This window comes from Mesoplodon densirostris, chromosome 1 (assembly GCF_025265405.1).
Source record: "Mesoplodon densirostris isolate mMesDen1 chromosome 1, mMesDen1 primary haplotype, whole genome shotgun sequence".
NCBI lineage: Eukaryota > Metazoa > Chordata > Mammalia > Artiodactyla > Ziphiidae > Mesoplodon > Mesoplodon densirostris.
This window is the reverse complement of record NC_082661.1, coordinates 185,968,259-185,995,156: the sequence shown is the minus strand read 5'-3', so window position 1 is coordinate 185,995,156 and position 26,898 is coordinate 185,968,259. Positions and strand designations below refer to the sequence as shown.

At 38.7% G+C, this 26,898-nt stretch overlaps 1 protein-coding gene across 7 annotated transcripts in view; it reads right to left on the bottom strand.

Annotated features, from left to right (window-relative positions):
- The window catches only part of RUFY3 (RUN and FYVE domain containing 3), an 84,425-nt gene that overhangs the window by 55,366 nt on the left and 2,161 nt on the right, over positions 1 to 26,898 (bottom strand). For 2 of the 7 annotated variants that reach the window (XM_060113220.1, XM_060113253.1), the window contains exon 1: positions 12,543 to 12,849. The exons of the other annotated variants lie outside the window; for them this stretch is intronic. In XM_060113220.1, the coding sequence (XP_059969203.1) occupies positions 12,543 to 12,720 (178 nt within the window). In that variant the 5' untranslated portion in view covers positions 12,721 to 12,849. Of the gene's footprint in view, positions 1 to 12,542; positions 12,850 to 26,898 lie in introns of those variants that run through there. 7 annotated transcript variants of the gene reach the window in all.

Here is a 26,898-nt window from a genome sequence, read left to right as displayed (position 1 = left end):
CCCTCTGGAATATGTTCAAATTATTAAGGCAACAACAATAAAAACAAAACTATCTGATACATGAATCAAAGAGGTGGGTGGCAGCATGACCAACTCTTGTCTCTTTCCCAGAACATTTCCTTTTTCTAGGGATAATCCTTTGTTGCCTTGAGCATGTTTCACCTGGTCTAAAAAACTATATTACCTTTAATTTGTATCATAATACATATTCACAAATTGCAAAGAAGCATAACCTCAAGCCTTGTTGGTTGATACAAAAGATAGGTCTGGATTAAAATTTTGCTCTAGATAATGCATAGTTCAGGGCTGTAGCAATCAGAATTGTGCCAGATGTGCACTATAAATATTAAAGTGAATGGTAAAGGGGAGCTTCCAAAGTTACTCTGGCTAAACAGACAGCCTCAGTTCACTCAAAACACTGACTCATAAGGAAAGGAGTGCATACCTTATAAATGCCAAGTGGATTGTCACAGGGTGTGGTGCCATGAGACCAATGCCACGTCAGGACCACCACTCCACTCTAAACGCTTGGATTAAATGGTTAAAAATGCTGCTCCTAACAGACTCTATCATCTTATTTTTTAAGATGCATATGAACAAAGACATCTTTTCAAGTCAAGAGATAAGAGACAGGCTGGAACTATATAAAGGCCCTGAATTAGGAAGCATAGGTTATTTGAGGTTCACTGAACCATTTCTTGGCTAAACGTGGAGACTAATTTACTTAGCTCTGGAAATATTTAATTAGGTGGTACTGTAAAATAGTTGTTCTTACGGTACTTGGTGACTCAATGATGATGCAGTGTGGTCTGGTAAAAGAGGGCCTAGCTTTGACACTGGACCCTGCATAGCTACTTCTTTTTTCTCTCCATGAGGGACAGCTGAAGCTCCATCCCTCCTGAGAAGCACTGGAATAGACTCAAAGTGCCTCTCATTGTTTATGTACCCAGGCTTGTGAGATCTCTCTTCTTCTTGATATGTTCTCTCTTCAGGAGTATTATTACTATAGACAAGTGAGTTGCAGTCAAGTTTAGAGACAAAAGCAACCAAGTTACACTGTCTCCTTGAGGCTAGGTGTCTTTGATTTAGAGTGTTACTTTTGATTTAGAGTGTTACTTTTGAGTGTTACTCTAGTTTACTAGAGTTTCTTGAGAGTTTCTTGAGGGGACAGCCTTCCTGAAGCCCCAACCACTGATCACAAATAACTCTGAAGGACTGTTGTGAAAGTAAATGTTAATTAAAGTACTTAGCAAATCACAGGTACTCAATGTCAACTTTACATTTATAAGAAACCAACATGTGCCCTGTATTTTGATTTGGCTACAAACTGGAGTTCTCTAAGTATATTTGCCATAATTATTCAAAGGAAATAGAGGGAATGGGATTGGGAAAAAGCAAAACTAAACTAAACTAAACTAAACTATTAAACACAGGGAAAGAACATAAGTCAATGTAAGTAGACCAAGGACAAATTTAGCAGCTGAGACACTGTTAAACAATAATATAATTAGGTTGGTAACCTAATAATAAATATTAGCAGAGGAACTGTCAAGCTAACTTTAAAAAATGCTAAGAGGTCCTGCTATAATAAACCAGTAATTTAGGCCAAGGTCTATCTTCTCCCCAAAGTATAGTAAAAAACAAAAACATCAGCAAAGAAATACAAATGGTCCTGGAAAAGGTAATATTAAGTTACTGTGACACTGTGATTTATAATAAGAAATATATCTTCGGTTTTCATGCCCAGTCCCTGACAGAGGCCTCCTGAAACCTTATAAATTCCTAAGTGCTAAGAACAGTAGGAGCATCTTTTGTTCTAATCAGGTGACACTGGGTGGCTCCTGAATGGGATCTGGTTCCCATCATTAGAAGCTTGGAATTATCAGCAACACTCCTCCACCTCTCTGAAGAGACGAGAGGGGCTGAAAATGGAGTTAATAATTGGTCTCATCCAAGTGAGGAAGCCTCCTTAAAATCCCAATAGTATGGGGTTCGAAAGCTTTCAGGTTGGTAAACACATTCACACACCGGGAGGGTAATGCATTCCAAGTAGACAGGGACAGAAGCTCCTGCGCTCTGGGCCCTCCCAGACCTCACCCTACGTATCCCTTCATCTGGCTGTGCATCTGTTTCCTTTATCATATCCTCTAATAAACTGGCAAATGTAAGTTAAGTGTTTCCTTGAGTTCTGTGAGCTCTTTAGCAAATAACTGAATTCAAGAGAGAGGAGGTCATGGGAACCTGCAATTTGTAGCCCAGCCAGAGAGAAGTGGTGGGTGACCTGTGGACAACTTGCATTTGGCAGCTGAAGTTTTATGGTTGTGGGGTGGGAGGGAACAGTCTTGAGGGTCTGAGCCTTTGATCTGTGGGATCTGATGTTATCTCCAGGTAGACAGAGTCAGAAAGGAGTTAAATTGTGGGACACCCAGCTGGTGTCACAGAATTGCTTGGTATTGGGAAAAATCCCACACATTTGGTGACAAGAAGTGTCGCAAGTGTTCTGCGTGAAAGTAAAAGAGAGACACAAGAGGAGGAATGCAGGTTTTTCCAATACAGTTATCAACATTTGAGCCGTTTAATATTTACTGAGCACGAACGGGGAGCAAAGGGCTTTACTAAGGCAGTTAGGACAGTTAATCTGTACAGAAGAGACAAAGATGAAATATCCACAGACACTGCCCTTCAGGAGAACTACGTAACTATGACGCAAGGTAAAAAGGGATTGGTGGGGCTTCCCTGGTGGTGCAGTGGTTGAGAGTCCGCCTGCTGATGCAGGGGACACAGGTTCGTGCCCCAGTCCGGGAAGATCCCACATGCCGTGGAGCAGCTGGGCCCGTGAGCCATGGCTGCTGAGCCTGCGCGTCCGGAGCCTGTGCTCCGCAACTGGAGAGACCACAACAGTGAGAGGCCCGCGTACCGCAAAAAAAAAAAAAAAAAAAGAGATTGGTATTAGATAAAAGAAGATAAAACAGATTCCTAAGTCAGGTGAGCAGCTAGGTGACACAGGGCCTGACAGGGAGTGAGGGGATGAAAAAAAGGGGCCTCCACTGCATCAGGAGACCCTTTGCCCTCTTGCCTGAATGGCTGCAATTGCAGAAAATAACCTCTCTGACTAACTGGACCTCACCTGGTTAGCTGCTGCCCATAGAAGAAGACACTGTGAAATTCTCAGATAAGACAGAGTACATCTCATACATACCCTAAGTTTTACAGCTCTTGGAGAAAGAAAAAAGAAATTCCAGCAGCTTTTTCATTGCAGAAAGTAAACCATAGCAATCTTATTAGAGAAGTGTGAAATTTCTCACTGTACAACCAACAGTAAAACTCATTCTCTTCTGCTAGGACATTGTCACTAGCTCAAAGAACCCCCCCCCAAAAAAACCATAAAACATTATCATGCAGTTTTCAGCTGCTGAATCAACTGTCCTAAAAACCCACAACTGTTTCCTTTGAAAGTTCAGATTTTAATACAGTGTGGGAAACCACAACCAACTGCAGTGGCGAAAGATAAAAATGAGTTGCAAAGAGGCAGCCAATATGAAAATTCATGACACCGTGGCATTAAAAAATTTTTTTAATGTTTATTGCAGCTTGGAAATGTGTATAAAAAAAGTAAAATACATTACTATTTGACCCAGAAATTCCACTTCTAAAAATGAAACTGTTCAAGTGAAAAGTGTTCAAATTATAAACATAATGATGTACCAAAACTGTTTGGGGTAGCCTAATTTAGAAATAACGTAAATATCTATAATAAGGGAGTAAAGAAATTATGCACATCCAAACAAGTGAAGACATTAAATGAGGCAGTAGAGATTTCTATTTACTGAAGTGGAGAGAAGAACGGCGGGTCACACAAGACAGGTATGGGATGACCTTACATGCATAAAAGTGTGCGAGTTTGTAAACGAACCACATGTGTATATATTAAAAAAGAGAATCAGGTTGCTAGACCTTACCAGTGGTTACTGATAGGTGCTAGAATTTTAGGTGAATGCTACTGTTTTATATATTTTTACTTGTCTGTATTCTGTGACTCTTAAATGCGAGTATATTATTTTTACAACTAGAAAAATAAAGTTGTTTTCACTAAAATTCATATATACATAATAATTCTAAATATATTTTTCTAAGAGAATCCCATTATTTTCAATATGCTGATATAATATTTTTTTATTGGGGGAAATCTAATTATGATGAAAAATAAATACTTAGGGGTCATTTGACAATAAGTATGTTTCACTGTCCCTCTACACATGTGTTTCTAAGCTCATCAAATTCATCTATTTGTTCTCTGGCAAAGTGCAAATACAAAAAATTGCAAGGTTATGAATTTTAGTATTTACTTCCCTGTACTCAAAAGTACTTCGTAGCAGTCCCAGTGGGGTTGGAACAACAGCAAAGGGAAATCATGCCCCATTATACTCTCCACCTTTCCAAAAAAGGGGGCACAACCAACAAACCCGAAATAATACAGAACCACGCTGAAGCACAGAGAATACTGTGGGCGCTCTCAAATGACAGCCTTGCTCTCTTCCTAGCCAGGTCTCACAGGTACCCAGGCTTGGGAATCCAACAGCTTGAATTCCAATCTGAGATCCATCACTGAGTATTAGTTATCTAATCTGGTACAGCATTTACCTCTGGAAAATGATAAAGATGTCCATGATTAGCTTAGGACAAATAACCTTCTGGCACTAGGCGCTGATAACCCAAAGAAGAGTTAATGTGAACTACACTAAGAAAGTCACAAATTAAAGTAAAAGCTCCGTTCAAAAACGGTCCAGAAAAAGCTCACCAATAGAGAGGAAAGACAGTAGTAAGGCACTGTGATTAATGACAGGGCACTAAAGCGGACTCCAGTGACAGGAGTGCTAGGCAGTTGGGAAGAAACTGAAAGCAGACCTGAAATCGCAAGGAGAAAGCTGATTTTAGGGAGAGCACATTACAGTCAGCTCAGAGGAAACATGTAGCTCTTCTATGGTTTCATTACAGATTGAGGTGCAAATGGAACTCTGCTGATACTTCTCTCCCAGATTTAGGATTTTATAAAATCTCAGAGGCAAGTGGGTAAAACTTACCTTGTAAGGGTGACTAGCCAGACTATTCCCAGAGCAGAACAACAAGAAGGGATGAACCTTGTCCAAAGAACTTTGTCTGGTAGGCTTCTGAGATGGTAGTAAAAGCTATAACCTCTTCACTTTGAGAAGTTCACGATGACTGCCTTGTGCACACGTAATCACAACTCGGAGAACCTGACTATGAGGCTAACCGGGTTGGTGGCAACAGATACTCCAATAATCTCACTGAGGGAAGATTACAAAAGGAGGAGTGCCAGAGCGAAAGCAAAGAACAACACGATTCTGTAAAACAGAGAATCCTAACAACTCAGGTTTTATTTTCTGAACACAGGAAAGGAATAAATCAAATGCTGTACTAAATGCACCTAAGTCTAAATGCTGTGGGCCACCCTTGTGCACAGCATGCAGCATTTAGACAGCTCTGAAAACAAAGCATGCCAAAAAATAAACCCTGACCTGTGACCTGGAAAAACTCAAAATGTTTACTAGAAATATTAAAAAATTATAGTGGAAATTGAATCTAAAGCAGTAGCTCCACTTTTAGATTATTTCTCCTATTCGTGGATGTGGGAAACTCTGCCATGGAAGGTACTTAACTCTGAGTTAGAAAGATGGATGATTGCACATCTACAGTTTTCATTAAGCTTTTTTCTTTAAAGAAAAAAATAACATTGTTTCCTGATTATAGTAATATATCCTCTTGTAGAATATTTGGAAGACATAATGAAGTACGAAGACTATAAAAATCATCTGTAGTTCTACTATCCAGAGAAAACCACTTTTTTACATTTTTGGTACACTTCCTTTCACTTGTGTGTACGTGTACCTATATTTAAATCAAATTGTGTCAACTAAGACCCAACGCAGCCAAAAAAACCCAAAACTGTGACCACAGTGTATATGTGGCTTGGGAGACAGCTTTTAAAACTTACTGTATTTTAAAAAATACCCTCTGCCATCAAATATTCTTCCACAACACCATTATTAGTGTTTGTTTATTGATGTTCTACAATTTATTGAACAATTTTCCTGTTAGGTTATTTAAGTTGCATTTAAAGTCTTGCAACTATAAATCATAATACAGTGATAAATATATATACCTGTATATTTTGCCTTTATCTCTGATTATTTCCTTAGGATAGATATCTGGTAAAACCACTGGAACTTAATTTTTCAAGGCTCCTGATTCACACTGATAAAGTGATTTCCAAAAAGGCTGTACCAATATATATCCTACTAGCAGAGCCCTATCTGAGCCTTCCCACACTTTCATCAGCACTGAATATTATTCATAGACATTTTACACAACAACAAATTATTTGTTGTACTAAACTTCCATTTTTGAAATAAGATACAATGAGTCTATAATATGAGATAAATGATTTTTAAAAGTTTAAAATACCCAGAAACCATAAGTTATGTGTAATGGAGGGAAGGTATTCCAATAATCTTTTCATAATCTTTTCTTTTAAAAGTGATTATTTTCTGGGGTTATGAGGCATTAATGAGTTCACCTGAAGTGTGTTAGATCGCTACAATAAACAGTACACAGTGATACAAGGTCTTCTGAAGGATGCAAAAGAAAAGTTCTACCCTAAAGAACTTTCTGTATAATCTCATAAAGTATGAATCACATAGGTTAAAATAAATCACTGGAGAATGATTTCAAGTGCATTCAATCAAGTGACACAGACAGTATCCAACGATCCAGGAGATGAAGGATATTGGACTTTTTAGAGAAGGTTCATTGATGAACCCTTTCCTAATTTAATGTCAGCACGGAGAATCTAAAGCGGGAATAGTATAACAAGAATAATCAGGGTTTCAGCAAAGTGCAGAATCACAGCCTGGTTGAAATAGGTAAGCATTGAAAAGGAGTTTGAAAAAACATTTGATAAGTAAAATTACCCAAAAGAAGGGCATGGGAATAGTTAGCTAAAGAATAAGGATTCAACGTCGTTACTGTTTCAGACAATCCATAATCATGAACATTACTGCTACTGCAAACAGCTTTCCACGTCATTTTGCATGTCATTTTGCACATCTACTTGAGAAACATTTTAAATTTAGCACATAAAGGTGCTGCCTGCCCACCAGGTCAGTTTCAGCAGTGTGCCATTTTTACTGTTTCGCAGCATCTGCACAACTATGTAAATATTTTTATGGGCTTTATAAAAATGGGTGGAAAGAGGGAAAAAAATCGCAAGTGGATAAAATGCTAAGGTATCCAATTTAATTGATGGCAATCACCAAGCTTGCCCCAATTGGCATGCTTTTGGCCTCATTTGGATGCTCACTGGACGTAAGCTGGTCAATGCCACGTTCAACTGTGTACAAAACTACTGGAAATATGTCACCAGAGACCGGGAGGAAGATGTTCTTTATGACACGCAGGTCTATTGTTGGACATACACTCACTGAATTGCGGTGTAGGTGAGCTGTATGTGGGTAGGATGGAGGCTCCAACACTTACTACATCTCTGAATCTGTACATTTGTAAAATGGGGATAACAGTACCTAGGGTCAAAGGGTTTTTGTAAGGATTAAATGAGATAATACATATATATTACTTAGAGGAAACAGTTCCTGGCACAAAGTAGCTGCTCAATAAAACATAGCATCTCTTCTTGCTACACCACCACCACCACTACCACCTTTTCAGGAATATTCTACATTCAATATAAAGGCTGCCTGAAACAGGCTCTTGTACAAGAATGAAAAGTTTACTTTCTTGAAGACTCATTTAGCAATTTTATGAAGAATGAATCAGTATAGGAAGAGAAATGGTTTGGAGAAAAGCTAAAAGTAAGTGTGGGAATCTAGATGTGACATAATTAGATCCTGGTAGTTGCAGAAACTAAAATGAAAGACAAAATTAAGCTTCTGTTGTGGAATGGAGCACATATATCCCTCTTTTATGGCCTAACACATACAGCACTATTTGTTTAATCATAGCAGAAAACTACAATAGCCAGATGCCTTAAATCTGGTTTATATAATTTCATACATATATATTTCATACATTGGCTCTGTACCATGGTACTGCAGTGTTTGCCATTTTACTTGTTGAACTACCCTACCCCCCACTTGTCAATAAGCTCAGAAAATACGGAGGAGCGGGCTTATTCACTGTGCTGTACCTCAGGACCTAGCATAGTGTGGAGCATAAATTATAGGTGGGGTACTTAAATGTATGTTGAATGAAGGGCCGAGGTTCTGATCTTATGATAAAAGCTGTGTTTTTTTAAACACTGCTTTTTTCTTTGGGGGTTCTAACAGACCCTAAGGATTTTTCCCCTAGGAAAAAAAAAGCACAGATGTAAAATTTTATATATAATTTTTTGAATCATGGTTCCCAGATTTAGAAGCCCTGCACTAGACTGTAGTGAATTCATGCTATGAAGTTTCTTGGTAAACAGCCATTTGGCTTCCCCTGACAAAATGCCCACTGGGACAGGCACTTTTTTCATTAAAACATATGCAGGTCCCAGGCAGGATGGGGTTTTACTCGTGTGCAGTGATATTAATGAGTAAGAGTATGTTAGTAAATGTCAATGGAGTTATCTCAGCAACAGACACTTTCCACAGTTACCGGCTAACAAACATTTTCCATTTCATCTTCAGGGGATTTTTCCTTGCTTATTATATCAGTAGCGTATTCCCTATTGAATGGAAAAACCTGATCCCAAATCTACACCCATACTGTTCTTTGGGAAGTGTGGTCACTCTAAGTGTTATCTGGCTTTGAATTCCATGTCCAGTTCCTAAGGAACAGGATTGCCCTTTAGCAACTAAGTAGTTCACACTTGTTTTACAGCAGCCTCTGACATCTTTGTTTCATCTCTTTTCCTTGACTGTGAATTCACTGAGGGCAAGGGCCACCTATTTCTTTTTTTTTTTTTTTTGCTGTACGCGGGCCTCTCACTGCTGTGGCCTCTCCCGTTGCGGAGCACAGGCTCCGGACACACAGGGTCCGCGGCCATGGCTCGCGGGCCCAGCCGCTCCGCGGCATGCGGGATCTTCCGGGACCGGGGCACGAACCCGTGTCCCCTGCATCGGCAGGCGGACTCTCAACCACTGCGCCACCAGGGAAGCCCCAGGCCACCTATTTCTTAGTCTCTAGAACTGGACTTTGCATGAAGGGATGCCCAATAAATATTTCTGACCAACTGACAGACCAAAACACACTCCTTGCATGTGGTGCAGTATCATTACTACATTCACAGATGTTACATATAAGCTATCTCTTTATACATTACAGTATAAGTGCCAGATAGTCTAAATGAACACTAAAGCAAAATGCAACTACCAGGGGAAAACTGCAGAGTTACGCAGTAACAGCATGTCTGAAGTCGGCCATCACATACAGTTATTCAAAGCTTATAGTTGTCTTCATAACCAAATGGTATATTATACTGTACTAAACCGATCATCTGTGTTTCACCTCTCAATGTCAGATTCCTCTTCTTTAAAAGAAGGTTAATAGGAAAACAAGTATTTCTTTATAACTGTGTTTTATTTTTAACCAATTATTTTCTCGTTTATATGAATTTAAGCTACTAACCTTTAGTCTGTCTGGTAAACAACTAGTTTAGACTACTCCAGAAAGTTAGATATAAAAAGAGAAATACACACTAAAATGGCAATAGATTTAAGAATGGGGCTTATACTGTTACAGCTCAAACCACTGCTCCATGAATAACTATTACACAAATAACTAAATTTATAGGGCACTTTACATTAATTATCTCATTTAATCCTCCTAACCTACTATCTGGTAGGTACCACTCCTAACTACTCGTTATACCCGAGCTTGGCCAGCTCACTATGTACTGTCTGAAACGTCCCCTCCAACCCCTACCCGCCACAGTGTCAGCCTGGTGATTGTCTAGTTATCACGCAAGGTTGAGCCCAGCCCAAGTGTCACTTACTGGAGGAAGCCTTTGCTGAACCTTCTCCTTACAATTAAAGATTTAGAGATTTGCTCCAGGTTGTTTTAAAAAAAAAAGTATATTAAAAGAAGTGAGAGAAAGATCACCTCCTTGACCACCAATAAGCACTGAAATAATTAATTGAGTTTTTATTCCCACGTATTTAAGAGTTAAGCTAGGCAGAAATTCTAGGTCCAGGCCTACACTTTGGACAGCACAGTGAAGGAAGGAACTCTGTTTTCAGAAAACAAAAGTTGGAAACCACAGTGCTTGTAGTGTTGAGGCCACAAAGTTAGTCTATATTATCCTCTTAAGAGGATACATTATGCTTTTGCCCCTTTTCTCTTGTGGGAGTCAGAGGGCCCCAACGCAGGATTTGCGTGGTCAGATGTCTGAAGTATTCTATGAATACTCCTGTGCCTGGGCACCAGGTGCTCCATTTTGTCAACACAGTAAGATTCCCATTATCACTGGCCTGGTGATCACCACTTAAAGGTTAGTAGCTAAATTAAACTTAACAATTGTCACTAGCATCAATATTAAAGCAGACATTTCTTGAGTTCAAATGACATTAGACATCCAGAGTTAGCCAGTGGAGCAAGGAAATAAAATCCCTGTATTTTATTTACCTGGTTTCCTAGATCACTAAACCTACACATGTTTTCCTGGGTCTGGACTTTCTTTTATTACTTCTAGTGCTAATCATTTGAAATTGTTTCTTCTTTTACCCAATTTAAGGCAGAATTCCAAAACTCATTTGTTAGCATTTCTCTATTTTCCTCCACACCCTCCATAGTTGATTCTAAGGTGTTGGGAACTTCCTATTTGTCTGTTTCCCTTAATCTACGGATGTGCCACTTAAGTTTAGGTTGCAGCCCTCATACATTTTCCACCACAGATTTCTCCATATTGAATTCAAACAGTACCACTACAAATGCTTATGTGAATCAAACAGCTCACTTTTGTTCACTCACAGGAATCTTGCTCAAAAAACAAATATGTATTCAAATTATTAAATTTGTTAAAAGTTATTTTGAGACACTGACACACTAAATTTTATAATTAAGGGAATATTTGATATTGCATGACTTTCAAAATGAATATTTTTTAAAACAAAATATGCAAATTGAGGCATTTGCTAAAAGACTTCTTGGTAGCCTTCCAAAAACGTATTTTTCTTCCCTAAAGATTTTTAAAGCTTTGGAGGCTGTTCTAAACAGTACTGGCATTGTATGCAGTTCTAGCTGATGTCCTCTAACCCCTGTGCACATTCTGAAACTTAGAGCCAAAGGAAGCTGTCTAGCTGACAAACCAATTGTTAAAAGATGCAAAGGGCCTTAAAAACTACTTAAACATTGCCCTTAAAGACACACCCAAATGACTGCTTTGTGTTGTGATGTTAACCCTCTCTAAAAGTGTCTAACTGGGAAAATAAAATCCTTTTCAGACACAAAGAGTGAAATCTGAGTCATGATAAGATTGCAATGACACTAGGTCAAGGGAAAGGAATCACTTTTCCTAACCCAATTGCTAAGTGCAATTCACCTTGTGCCCTCTATCCTGCAGTATGTCTAAACATTAGGAAGATTTTATGAAGAATTTATTCTCATACGTGAGCATTTCTGTCTTCATTATTTTAAGGGTAGAGAATAAACACTAGCTAAGAGGTCACTACATAAAAATACAAAACAATTTGATTCAAATTATGACTCATGTTAATTCTCTTCCTTACTGTACTAAGAGAATTTAGGGGTAGAAGATGAAACGCTCTCACAATTTAGAAAAGGTTCTGGGAGAAAGTCACAAGTCAAGAACCACAAAGGTCTCAAAGGTACTGACAGTGGAAATTTCAAATGGGTCATCATAGATACCACAAATAACTTATAAAAAGCAATGGCCAATAGGTTCCATGGGAAGGAATTACCTTATCAATCATGCCTTTTTAAGGCATTGTGCTTTTTTAAGACACCATATTCATTAAATAAGCACTGAATGTAAAACTGCTTTCTCATCTAACCTTATAATCTATATTATTAAAGAAAAAAAATGTTTGACCAAATATTTTCTAGATATCATAGCCTGTTTAACATTATATCCTGATGATAGGATACCCTTCATGAGCGTTTCAACTATATCATGTACAACCCTATAATTATGGTCATGCTTTTTTATCTTTATTAAGAATCACTACAATTTCTATAATATTTTAGCATCTAATCAGAATTAATAGCTTTTTCATTGTTGATTAGGGTCAGATGTGATAAGTGACCTCAAATGTTCTTTTTAGAGGCTCCAAGACAAAGAACTCTAAACAAGCACCGGCATCTTTTGAAAGGATACTTCAGGGGACAGGGAAAAATTATTTTTCCCAGTAAAGTAGAGAAGGGGAGCTGGTGGTAGGTAAGGATGAAAGGTTTTCAGGCTTGTTAATAGTTTACAGCATGGGTTCTTCCTGCCTCTCCCTGACCCTCCCAGCCCGAGTAACAATGGGGATGCTGGTGAGATACTAGTGGATGGGTTCTAACCATACCTTCGTGGGTAGGCTCTGGGTCAGGTGTAAGTGAGATGTCATCCAGCTCTCGCAGGCAGAGCCATTCTCCATCCATAGACACTCGGAATTTGCAAAGGTAGATGGTCTCCATAGCAGCCTGTGTGATCTTGTCAGTGGTGGGGGTCGGCATATCGGTGGGAGGCGTCAGAGCCGACATGATGACTCAGCTGGGACCACAACACACACACACACACACACACACACACCCCACAAAAATAAAGCCTCCTCAACAAAACCCCCAAATCTAAAGCTCTGCAACAAAGCTCTCAAGAAACGGGGTGGGGGAGGTTAAAAAAAAAACACCTTATGGTTTAAGAACCAACTGTTCAAGATAAACAATTCTACACTATCTCTTCTCATAGATAGCTCCTACCACCTAGCAAAATAAGATGATGCTTGTCTTCTTCCAGCTTCTCTCTTGTTATCTTCCCTTCCCTACCTCCTTCTTTTTCAGCTGAGCCAGAGGCTTGAAATCCTGCACAGCCGATGCTACCTTAGCTGGCTTTGAAAAACTGGCCTCTGTATGAGTAAGTGAAAAATCCTCCTTTTCTGTGCAGGAAAAAAAAAAAGTACAAAAGAAAAAAAAAAAAAGAACAAAAAATAAACCAATATTTTCGATTTAGCTTAAAAAAAAATCCTGAACTGCAGAAATCACTTCCAGGATCTGCTCAGAGGAGCTGGGATGCTGAGTTCTAATAGGATTGGTCGTGCGCAGTAAGCAGGGTGTTGACCAAAATGGCTGACTAATGAACTGAACTGAAAATTCAGGCTCATGTGACCAGCTGCTCTGAACGTAGGGCGAGCAATTCCCAGGATGCTTTATAGATGCTGCTGATGCAGGGAGAGCAATTAGGCTGCTAGCTCTCATCCTGCACAACCCACTTCCAGACTATGCTAGTCAAACTGTGATCAGACATAACACAATGCACATATCCTCATCAATTTCCCTCTCTGTGGGATAAAAGGGCTGGATAACAGGAAGACAGTTAATACTGGGTAATACTGCACAACAAAGATGGTAAAAGAGGTAGTTAGATTACTTTAACAAGCACATAATTCACCTCTTTTTTCCTTATATACTTAGCTATCAAAATTCTTTGCTCTGCTAAAGGTGGTGTTTTAAGAAAAACTAAAGCAGATTTTCCATTTAAATATCATACTCTGAGGCATTCATAATTTCCTTCTCCAAAGACCTAACTTTTTAGATAGGACAGAAGTGCAAGAAAAAAAAAACTTGAAGTGAAAAAAGTAAAATCCTTCCTGATTAATGGCAATTTCCCCCTCCCCTTCTGATATTGCTGTATTTACCAAGTTTCTGCATTAGATTATTTTCTAGTACCTTAAAAATTCTCCCATCCTGGAACATGCTAAGGGCACATTATCCAGTTCTCTTAAACCAATCTTCCAGTTTACCCACCCACCCACATATCTATACTATCCAAGGAGACCGTTATGCCTTGGTAGCAAGAAGTTAGGTACTTGCTTTCTGAGCTACATAAATAACAAGGAGATAAGGGATGACAAAGATTTTCTTTGACAATGTTTTGGATGATTGAAAACAAGTTTTTGTTTGTTTTTTGTTTGTTTTTACTTAAGGGTCTGGTTTTTAGGAGGAGCACAAAACTTCAAGAAATATATCCCAAGATGATTTATTGTGTTCTAGGATTTCTTATCAGAGGGTTATCTAAAAACTGAAAGAAAAATTTCTCCTTGAATATTATTAAAATTTTTTAAAATATTTATTTATTTATTTTTGGCTGCGTTAGGTCTTTTTTGCTATGCACGGGCTTTCTCTAGTTGTGGCGAGCAGGGGCTACTCTTCATTGCAGTGCACGAGCTTCTTATTGTGGTGGCTTCTCTTGTTGCAGAGCACAGGCTCTAGTAGGTGCGCGGGCTTCAGTAGTTGTGGTGTGTGGGCTCAGTAGTTGTGGTGCACGGGCTTAGTTGCTCTGTGGCATGTGGGATCTTCCCAGACCAGGGCTCGAACCTGTGTCCCCTGCACTGGCAGGTGGATTCTTAACCACTGCGCCACCAGGGAAGCCCAAGTGTTTTTTATCTATCTATCTATCTATCTATCTATCTATATATATATATGTATATATATAAAAATAACTGAATCACTTTGCTGTATACCTGAAACTAACACAACATTGTAAATAACTATAATTCAATAAAATAAATTTTTTAAAAGTAAATGAAAAGGAAAGCCACACTGGAATAAAGTGTTTACAGCAAATACAAAAAAATTCATAAATGCTTCCATCCTAATTTGAGATTGAACTCAAAGAAAAAATGCTAAGAACCAGATTCTATAGGTAAACAGGTATTTTCATATTGTTAGAGGGAAGGCAATCTGGTACAATGTAAGAATATATATACGTATATGCTTATTTATAATTAGGAAGAAAATCAGCAAGTTACTAAGGAAAATAAAATATTCCAACTAGGTTTATTCATTTCTATTTAAATCTCTTCCAACATTATTCTACATCTGGACCAGAACTATTCATTCATCCATTCATTCAGTAAATATTCACTGAGAGTACTCTATGTGCCAGGCACTGGGCATGCAGCGTAAGACAAGATCACTTCTTCAAGGAAGCAGAGTTTACATATCCAAATACTGAATATAAGTCTTTAATTAACACATTCACATTTAATTACAATGCAATTCCTTTGTAGCCAGGCATCTTTATAGATTAAAACTTAAAGGGGGATAGTTTATAGTTTCACTTTAAGCCATGTAAAACACAGTTAAGCAGTCATTAAAATCTTTAAAATTACACTGAATAGTTCCTGGAACCACAATACCAAAGAGCCCTGGCTACCTGTACATATGACATCAAGACTCTCGGTCACTGATACATTCTTAAAATATAGAACTGTGGGGCCTCCCCGGTGGCACAGTGGTTAAGAGTCCGCCTGCCGATGCAGGGGATACGGGTTCGTGCCCCGGTCTGGGAGGATCCCATATGCCGCGGAGCGGCTGGGCCCGTGAGCCATGGCCGCTGGGCCTGCGCATCCGGAGCCTGTGCTCCGCAACGGGAGAGGCCACAACAGTGAGAGGCCTGCATACCGCAAAAGGAAAAAAAATATATATATATATATAGAACTGTGAATACGTGAATTAATCTGAATGCTCTGGGATTGCCTGTGTCCGCCAACATCTGAATTCAGCCTGTCACAAACCATGATGGACAATCTTCCCACCAACCAAACAATAAGCATTTATTTAACCCTGAACAGGAGATCTGGATTGATTACAACGTACCAGCACAACAAAAACATCTAGGTCAATAAGCACAGAAACTTGATTAACATTCCTTCCAAAGGTCCTCTCCAGGTAGACGACACAAGGAAGGAAGCCCAAAGCAACTAAAACTTCTGCCAAGGAGAGAAAAACCTGTCTGCACTGGTTACCCTTGAGTTTACCATACCTATCAGTTTGAGGAGGTATTAGCAGTTATTTCAGAAATAAGAACTGTGGGTGGGCAGGAAAACCTGTACTTTTACCCAGTTACACCTGTTTGCAGGCAAACACTCTTGAGTCTTCAACATGACAGTTACTCATTGTTCTGTTCATAAGCAATGAATTTACTATGAAAACATGCACTAAATAGAGGACTAATAAAAATAATTTTAAATATTTCTTGGTAATGTTTTTACATTTGGGTCTTTACTATGTAAACATATCAGCTTAGAATATAAAGGCAATATTAAGTCATCAGTAAGACATACAAACCTTGAACTTTTTTCTCATAATCTTTTCTCATAAACACACTAATTATAAGCTGTATTGAACTATTTTCTCATTTGATTCTACTTGAGAATAACAGCATATATTTGTAAAAGAGTTGTGAGGAGGTCTGGTGTACAGTTTGTGGCCCTAAAACAGAATTAACAAGGCTATGTGAAGTTCAAATCCAAGATAATGATCTGAACAATACTATGTTCTAACTGCTTACCCAGCATGAATTTTCCACATTATGGTTGATTCAAAGCAAATGAGATTCACTTTTCAAAGTTAGTAGTTACATTCCTTTAAAGTATATTTACTCAGCTACTATTATAAGACAAAGACTGATTTGTCACACCCAATGTCCCTGTTACACAATGTGGAAAAATTATTACTACTTAAGGTAGCTATCATTTATTGAATTTTTATTTTGTTAGGTGCTTTGTAAATATCATAACAAATCCTCACAAGAATCCTGCAAAGTTGGGGCTTTCCTGGTGGCACAGTGGTTAAGAATCCGCCTGCCAATACAGGGGACACGGGTTCGAGCCCTGGTCCGGGAAGATCCCACATGCCGAGGAGCTACTAAGCCCGATGCCACAATTACTGAGCCTGCAGTCTGGATCGTGCGAGCCACAACTACTGAAGCCCGTGAGCCTAGAGCCCGTGCTCCGCAACAAGAGAAGCCACCGCAATGAGAAACCTGTGCACCGCAACGAAGAGTAGCCCCTGCTCGCTGCAACTAGAGAAAGCCTGTGCACAGCAACGAAGACTCAATGAAGCCAAAAAAAAAAAAAAAAAAAGAGAGAGAGAATCCTGCAAAGTAGGTATTGATATTCCCTCTTTACGTTCAAGGAAACCAAAGTTGAGCCACATAACTGGCCCAAGATCACACGATTAGCAAGTAGCAGAACCGGGATCCCCAGCTGCTTCTAGAATGCCCCTGAAGTCCATTTTTTCTTCTATACTTTGCAGCTTCAGCACTCCACCCCAAGGATTAAATTTTACTCAGGGAAAATAAAAGAAAACAAAACAAAAGCAAAAACAAAGTAACACAGGCAAGGTCCTCTTGAAATTTCCTAAACAGTTATTTCAACAAAGTTAAGATTTGAAGCAGAGAGAAATTTTAACCGCTTTCATACTTTACACCTTAATGTTTCACAAACCATATATTCCACTTAGTCACCCTTATACATCTAGTTTACGTTTTTAATGAGTGGGCATTTTCTTTTCTTTCTTTCTTTCTTTTTTGCCCAAGGAGCAAGGCTTGCAGGATCTTAGCTCGCTGACCAGGGATCAAACCCAGGTCCCAGCAGTGAAAGTGCTGCATCCTAACCATTGAACACCAGGGAATTCCCAAGTGGGCATTTTCTGAGAAGCTGAGAATCCAGCATGTATCTTTCTGCTTGTGCTGGCGAAGGGTAAACCAACTTCTTCCTGACTATCGTGAAGTATGTCACTTGCTTAACTGTACCATTGAAAAAACCATCTTACCGAGTTCCCGCCACATTTACTTATCCGGGTGGACATATTAAGAACACCTGATACACTCAGAAGTGTTAAAAGATAAATGAAGTGGGGGGGAACTATTTTCTAAAATGACTCATTTCAGAACTTCTTTAAATAACAAACTTCGATGCCTAATTTTAATTCTTAAAAAAAAATCACCAATACCCATGAAACCATTGCCCAACTGAAGAAACAGACCAGTGTCTTACATTTACATGCTCCTTCTCTGTTCTGAATTCCTGCCTCCCCTTTTGAGGCAGCTACTTCTGAACTTCGTGTAAATCACTGTCTTATTTTAAAAATATTAGAAATAGACGGATGACTAAATAATATTTTAGCTTTTTTTTTTTAACTGTAGCGAAAAGGGTTTGATACTGTATATAACCTAAGCCTTTCACTCAAAACTGCCTTTTCTAAGATTTATCCACATTGTGGTGTGTAGCTTGTACTTTATGCTTTGGGCTGCTGTGTTACAAAGGTAATAGTCCATCGTATGTATAAACAACTTTTGATCTATTTTCATGCTGGTGAGCATTTGGGTTATTTCTAATTTTTTCATTTTAAATGATATTATTTAGATACTTTTCAGAAATAGATTCTGGTAGGTATGCCAATTCTTCTTCAACAGGTTTGAGGGTAAGAGACCACTTCACTTACTTCTTTTACAGTTAGCTGACTCCTCCTATTACTTGGTTCCTATTCTGCACACAATAGTGCTTCTTAAAATTTGTCAACTTGTGCAACTACATCGGTTTGTAAAGCTCACAAGTTCTGTTTCCCAAGGCTTCCTGGGTCACAGTTTTACAATTTAAGAAGAAAAGTCTCATCCCCTCCCACCAATTTCACTAGTTGCTGTTAGCACAAGAGGCTTCCCTTGATGAATTACCATCATGATGCCATCTGGGAAAGCCCAGATGTTTCTGCTAAATTATAAGATTATTCAATTGAAAGATCATGACTTTGTCACATGCTCCAGTCCTCCCTCTCACTTCCTTCCCTCTCCCACACAAAGATCTATTATATCTACCTCTAATGTTGAGATTGCTACATGTTTAGGTTTATACACTTGGCAGGCTCAGTATTACTTTGTAGATATTCCAAGGAAGATAATATATACTATGAGTACACCTGAGAAGCTGAGTTATGGTTGCTAAAAACACCACCAGGACTATTACGTTGCATAATATTTTTATTGTAAAATTCACCAGCATGAGACTGAAAGTAACTCCTACCTTAATAACTAAAATGGATCTCATGGCTACGTGGCAGTAGGTAATAATTTACAGATGTAAAGCAACCAACTACTTAGTAGACAATCTTGGGAAACTTATCTTCCTCTTGTCTCAATTTATTCAGCTATAAAAATGGAACTAAATAACTAGCTTCACAAAGATCACAGGCTCCATGAGAAGAACTCTGCCTGTTTCACACACCATTACACACTTGCTTAAAATAATACCTACCAAATACCAGATACTCCATAGATACTTGTTGGTATAGATATGTAACTCTAAAGCACTCTATATTCTTGCAATGATATATTTCCACCCTCCTGTTTCACTTCAACCATGAAAACCCCCAAGTTCTAGAAAATCAAGCTATAGTTATGCCCCAACAAACATGTCATTCTAACACAGGCTTTATTCATTTATACACAACAGATTCAATTATTTAATATGTATAAAGCACCTATTATGTCTAGCCACTATGGATATGAAGAAAGAACAAGGCAATAGACAAGAAACTGAAAATTATAGGTGTTTAAGAAATTCCTAAATCCCTGTCACACACATGGCTATTCAGTGTTGCTTACATACCTAACTATTTTCTCTATCACACTGGTGGCTTGTGAATTTCACATTCATTCATTTTTAGCAAATAGGGCTTTATTGGGTAGAACAAGGAACTAGAGGGCTACTGCTGCCTAAAGAGGAGCCTCCAGTTTAGGATGTGATTCCAGTTATGGGAGGTGGTGAAGGAGGCTGAGAGCATGTGGACTCAAGCCAGAATGCCCACAGTCAATCCTAGGTCCATCACTTAGAAGCTGAGTGCTTGTTTCTGCGCCTGTTTCTTCACTGACAAAATGGCGATACTCATATTAACTACTTCAGAGTTAGATGAAGTAATGAAAGTAAAATGCTGAACATGGCACTTTACACAAAGTAAGCAGTCAGTAAATGGTAGCCATTATCATCATTTTAATATGTGATTCTGCCTTCGAGAGTACTGGGAAAAAACCCCAAAACCCAAAAAAACCAAAAACCCTATCAATCACATGAAATGAAAGTCAGTAAGTAAGGATGAATGTTCAAGGGACTAAGGTAGAGGAAAGTAAAAAAGGCGATCTGAGTAAAGGGTATGCTGGGGCATCACTTGGGACTTGAGAAAGGAAGAGGAGAGAGGGGTCAGAATTTTACCAAGCCTGCATCACAGGTGCCCAGATTTCCTAAGTTCATAAAAAAGGCAGAGGAAGCAGATAAATGTCTGTGGACAGTCCGTAAACAGATTCTAAAATTAGAGAGAAAAACCATATTCTTAAAGGCAATATGCTGAAACAATTTCTCCCGCTTTCTACATGCCTTTTGCTGTCACAGTCTGCTAATCTCTCCTTTCCTTATGGATCATGAGGTTTCAGACTTTCCCACCTCTGCCCCACCATCCATGCCACTCCCTCTGATACATGCTGAGTGTCATGTCCATTCCGTATGGAGCAAGTCTAGAACCAGACACTCACTAAGATGGGTTGTGCAAAGAGGAATATCATCTTGGCCCAGCAGCCCTCAATTCCTGATCTGTTATGTTTTAGGAAGACTATGAACTTTTCACAATTATTCAAACATAGCTACAGTAGAGGGCATGACAGTATTTATTGACAGGTACCCTCTCAAGTACCACTGCTTTTGTAACTCTAAAAGCATTTCTTTTCACGTAATTTCAAACCAATTCTTTATGCTTATGGTATACTACTAACTTCCCAAAATAAATTTTAAAGCTCATACTTGAGCCACTTTGCACTGTAGGAAGACATTATAATGTTAATAAGGTTTGTGTAGAAATGTAACAGTTGTGATGTTCTGCGAAGTTCATTAAAATGGGATTCTACTTTTATTTATGATGGCTACAGGTTACTTATTGTGTAATGATAGAGAAGCAGCATATCTTTTATGCAACTTGTTTCATTATTTAAGGAATTTTCAAAAATATTAGCCAACAAGGAATTATCATTATTTCATCCAGTTCATTTGGGTAAACTCTCATCATCATCCACCTAGACTTTTTACTACCTATAACATACACTAGAAAAATATGTTCTCAGCTTCTTGATAAAATTTTACCTGTTTAACACATAGGTTTCTGTTAAAAGTCAAACAAAAAAGGGAAAAGATGAGAGACAAAATACAGTCAGGTGAACATGTTTTGAAGCCAATACTATTCTTTCAGTCTGAAAAGTTGCTTTCTTTGCCACCTTTCCTCTGCTGTCTCTCCCACCCAGGAGCTTTTTTACTGCCTTCTACCCAAACTGGTTTCCTTAAGGCCTTGGTGAAGGAGTATACAGTGATTAACAACATGAGCTTTGGATACTCAGACTATTCAGGAATATGAATTCATTCTCTGTCCTTCAGTTAAAAAAAAAGCAATATATACAAATATTGAATTATTATGTTGTATACCTGAAACTAACACAATATGTCAATTATGGTTACCAGGGGGGAAGGTTGAGGGGAAAGGATAGTTAGGGAGTTTGGGTTTGACATGTACACACTGCTATATTTAAAATGGATAGCCAACAGGGACCTACTGTATACCACAGGGAACTCTGCTCAATATTCTATAATAACCTAAATAGGAAAAGAATTTGAAAAAGAATAGATACATGTATATGTATAACTGAATCACTTTGCTGTTCACCTGAAACTAATACAACATGGTTAATCAACTATACTCCAATATAAAATAATAATTTAAAAAATATGTCAATTATATATCAATAAAAACAAATAAACAAAAAACACTTCTGGGGACAGGGTCAGAAATCTGTGTTAACAAGACCTCCAGGTGATTCTGATGTGTGCTAAAGTTTGAGATAAGACTTTTCCTAAAACCAAAGAATGTATATCTCCAGAATATAATCTTCTAAATCCAAGGTTACTCTATCAGAATTTATTTTATAATAGCTTAGATATCACTAAAAGACTGAATCAAATACTCTCATGAAAAACATATGTTGCACCTACCTATATGAATTCTATGTGAACTACTCTTCCCCATTTTTTTCTTTTCAGCTTTCATTGTTAAGTGAGCAGTTTTATGCACTGGCTCTTCCATCTAATGGAAATTCTAAGAAATACCTGTTATAAATATAACCCCCCAAATTGATATGTACTGATACATGTGAAGTTTGTGCCTCCCTGCCTAGAACATAAAAATATTCTATAAATGTAGCCACTAAGTACCATTACTATCTTACTAGTCACATTCTTTATTCATAATTGTTTGGGTTACAGAACTGCAGTAAAATTTCTGTTATCTAATGAAGAACCTTTTAGGATCCTCTAGTATCCAGAATGAAGCTAAGATGAGAACTAAGAAAAAAGAAAACTCTGAAAGAATGAACCCATGATTATCAATAGCAGAGCAGCCAAAATGAAGACTCAAAAATTACACCTAATATTCTGAAACTGTTGCTTTGTCAATAAGAAGCATAACAGGACTTTTTGATAATGCCAGGCCAGAGTAGGTAAAACAAAAGAAAGCAGGCAGAAGAGAAGGGGAGAAATTGGCTGGGAAGACAAACTGTTGACAGTTTAGGCAGCAGTGGTGATAAAAGCAAAATCAGGAAGGCAAGCAGCAGACATCAAGTTTAGTCATGAGGTAGGAAATGGGGGCATGACCCAGCTCCCAGGACCTTAGATGCTCAGGATCCCAGGTTATTTTAGCTGTGTGTGGAAAAGGACCCACCTGCATTTAGATATTCTTTTTTTTTTTTTTTTTTTTAGTTTCTGCTTTATAACAAAGTGAATCAGTCATACATATACATCTGTTCCCACATCCCTTCCCTCGTGCATCTCCCTCCCTCCCACCCTCCCCATCCCACCCCTCCAGGCGGTCACAAAGCACCGAGCTGATCTCCCTGTGCTCTGCGGCTGCTCTTAAGTGCTAAACTACAGGTCTCTGGTAGTCACTAATCTACAATTACACACCGAAGATGCTACGTTTCTGAGGGTTTCCCCCCCTTTTCTTATGGGCCTTTACATCTACCATTTGACAAAACAGCATTTAATGAATCAGGAAGTGGCTCTTTGCATTCTGAACACAGCTGGAAAAGAGCTGATGGCTGACAGATTTGTGAATCACAGTACTGTAAATGAAGGCACTGCTCTACATTAATTATAACAAAAGGCTGTCTTCTAAAAAGTCACACATCAAGCTAAAACCTACTCATGTGACGTGAATGCTCAAAACTTTTTGGTTCTGATGGTTCAACCCTTCCCCTGCACACCTCCCAATTTTGAGCAGTTGCCTCTACATTTACAAATCCAAAAAAAGTGACTTTTGTCTTTTCAAAGTTTAAAAAGCATACAGCAGATGAACTGATTAATGTGTATTCAACTCCTAATCAGGTATAATGTTTTCTAGAGTACTATTAAACAATGAAAAAATGAGAGAGACCCATGGAGAATAAAGTCAATGAATAAATAAATACATACATACACATACAAATAATGTATATATGCACATATACCTATATAATACACATATCTTTCTATTGTAGGTGTGTGTATGAAACTGTGAACCTAAAATTGATCTTCTCCTCTTAAATACACATTCCTGGGTTCATATGTAAATGAGAGCACTATTTCCCCACATCATGGACTCTTAAAGAGCATCCATGAGAAACAGTGAATGCTTCTAGAAGCCTCATTCTCTGCACTTTCCAGGGCTCAACCAAGGCATTCACTGTTAAGTATACTCAACTTTGACGTGGGTAGTCACTATAACGCTTCCAGTCCTTCCCAAGGCCTTTTCCCCCTTCTTTCTATTCCTTTCCTAGCTCTCCTCCTATCTCAAAACAGCACATACAAATACAGAAAGAAAGCTGCTGCTTTCTGAGTGGAATTTTTTTGGCACACTGCTGTATTTGGGAGAGAAAAGACAAGGGCAGAGATGTGGGCTATTTGTATGGCATTGCTTTAAACATAAATGTTTGTGGTAGCTCTGGGAGTTGAAAGAGGAAAAGAACTGTCAATAGAAGCTGATAACCGTGCAAATGGCAGGGGTGCCTCTTCCCTCCAACGCCAAGGAGAAGCCATCTCTTGTCCATTCTGTCCACTCACAAGACGACTTCTAAAGTTAGGATGGAAAAGGAAGGCATTAAGTGTTACTGAGCAAGGGCTGGTGTGCCCTTGGCACAGAAAGCCAAACTCTGATAGCAGGTGTTTGTGGCAAAGTAAGGGTTTATTTGCACGGTGCCAAGCAAGTAGAATGGGTAGCTCATGCTCAAAAGACCCCAACTCCCGGATGGCTTTCAGGCAAGGGTTTTTAAAGACAGTTTTAGAGGAGAGGGTCGTAGGATGTGTGATCAGCTCACGGACCTTTTTCTGGTTGGTGGTGAGGTAACAGGCTGATGTTTCAGGAATCTCAAACTTCTGGTTCCAACCAGTCTGGGGTCTACCTTGCTTGTGGTCAGCATGTAGTGGCCATCGTCCACCTGGATGGGGGTCTTAGTCTCTACAGAGCAACTCAAAGATATGCATCAGATTGTTATCTATATCCCTTCAGGAGAAACCAGGGGTCCTGTGACGCTACTGTCCTCTTCATTGACTGCTTGCATCTGCTCTTTGGAACTCAGGGAAGGCCTAGGAGTCTAAAGCCTTTTTTTCTACAAACAAGAAACGAGACTTTTGTACTTGGGGAGGTCCCACAGGGTCCTGCTTGGTTTCAATCTCCCCTTTACTTTGATACTCCTCAATCCTGAGGGGAACAGGTATGGGACAAGAAAGGAAATAGTTTGTTTTTTTTAAAATATAAATTTATTTATTTATTTATTTTTGGCTGCATTGGGTCTTCGTTGCTGTGTGCGGGCTTTCTCTAGTTGCGGTGAGCGGGGGCTACTCTTCGTTGCGGTGTGTGGGCTTCTCATTGTCGTGGCTTCTCTTGTTGTGGAGCGTGGGCTCTAGGCAGGCAGGCTTCAGTAGTTGTGGCTCGCAGGCTTCAGTAGTTGTGGCATGTGGGCTCAGCAGTTGTGGCTTGTGGGCTCTAGAGCTCAGGCTCAGTAGCTGTGGTGCACAGGCTCAGTTGCTCCACAGCATATGGGATCGTCCCGGGCCAGGGCTCAAACCCGTGTCCCTTGCATTGGCAGGCAAATTCTTAACCACTGCGCCAGAGGGAAGCCCAGAAATAGAGTTTTGAATAGAGAGGTTAATCATAAACTTGGCAGAAGAACTCGGCTTTAGGGGGACTTGGTTTCAAAAGTATTGGACTATGGCATGCAAGTAGCTCCTTCTTATAGAGTTGATGAGAAATTGGAATGGACGGTCATACACCAAGGGGGAAACGGCCCCACGAAATATGAACATATACATCTCTGTGAATGCATGCAAAAGTTCTGGAAGAAAACTCACCAAACTCAAATGTGGTATTCTCTGATAATAAATTGTGGTGGCGATAGGGGGTGGGGGAGAGGAGGGTTTGGGGGCCCACAAAGAGGAAAGTCACTTTGTGCTCAATGTACTTTTGCATTATAAAACATTTAAATAGTGAGAACAGATCCATGTGCTACTTGTAATTTTTACTTTAAAAAAAAAAAGGCATGGTAGAAATTTGAGATTTAAAAGCTAGGAGCATAAAAATTTAGCAGATTACCAGCACTCAGAGTCAGAGAGTGACATAATCCAACAAGGCACATCAGAAACTTTCATATTGCATTTAAGCTTGCTGAATGTTTCATGGACATTATATCCTGCAAGATTTTACACTGAAACCTTACATGTCATGAACCCTGAAAGGTTTAGGCTACCTCCTCTGCACACATTTTTGCTATTCTTCATCGGTGTCATTTATAACAAATCTTCTAAACTCAAATGTAAAGGTTAATTTTAAAATCACTGAGTACAGTCAAGACTTCTAAAATGAAGAGAGAATAATGCCTTAATAAACAGTCTATCAAAATGATTATATATTATACACTTTTGGCAAATACATCAGCGAGAGTTAAAAAATCAGTGTTGAGGAGGCAAATGTTCATTGGCTGTTGAGGCTGAGTCTAAGTACTGCCCTGCTAACTGAAATGAGAAGTCTTTGAAAAACTGTTGGTCTCAGGTTGCTCAAATGAGTCATCAGGACACCCCGAGTTCTGATATCCAGGTACATCATATAAAGCAATATTGCACTGACTCTACAGAGCAGCAACAAGGAAGTATTTTTATTAATATCCAGAGAATTCCTTTTTGCAAGTATGTGTGTTCTAAAGTACATATAAAAATAACAGGTAAAAATAAAAACAGTACAAAACAAGGACTACTTTAAGTCAGTTTTATAGTTGAATAAAATAAGTATCAGTGATCTTTGACAATATGAACTGTCCTCAGTGACTGGTCTTTAAAAACAGTGTAAGTGGGACACATGTATTTTCCCAGTAAATTTTCTGAGTACTTACACACCAATAAACTATTTCAGAGATTAAAGACCAGGACGAACTATTAGAACTTTATGTGCTAACAAATCATGCCATACATCTGCTACTGTTGTAAGGTAAGGACCAAGGGATCACAGTTACGAAACTTTAGCTTTAAGTTCTCCATTGCTGATCTTGATCATGTTAAGGCCCCAAGTTTCGGACAATATTTTTAAAAAAATAAATAAAGTCAACCCTTAATATGAAGAAGGAATCAAATAAATCACCTGAAATTCAGATAATTCCCATAACTGATATTGGCCAACAGTTGAAAAAATTTTCTATATCACACCTTCTACCACAACTGTTACACAGAGTTATGAAGAAGTGAGAGGAGGGTCTTCTTCATCCTATAATGACTGGATAATAAGCAGATTACACAAAAATAGAAATTCTTAGGAAGAAAAAGAGAGGCT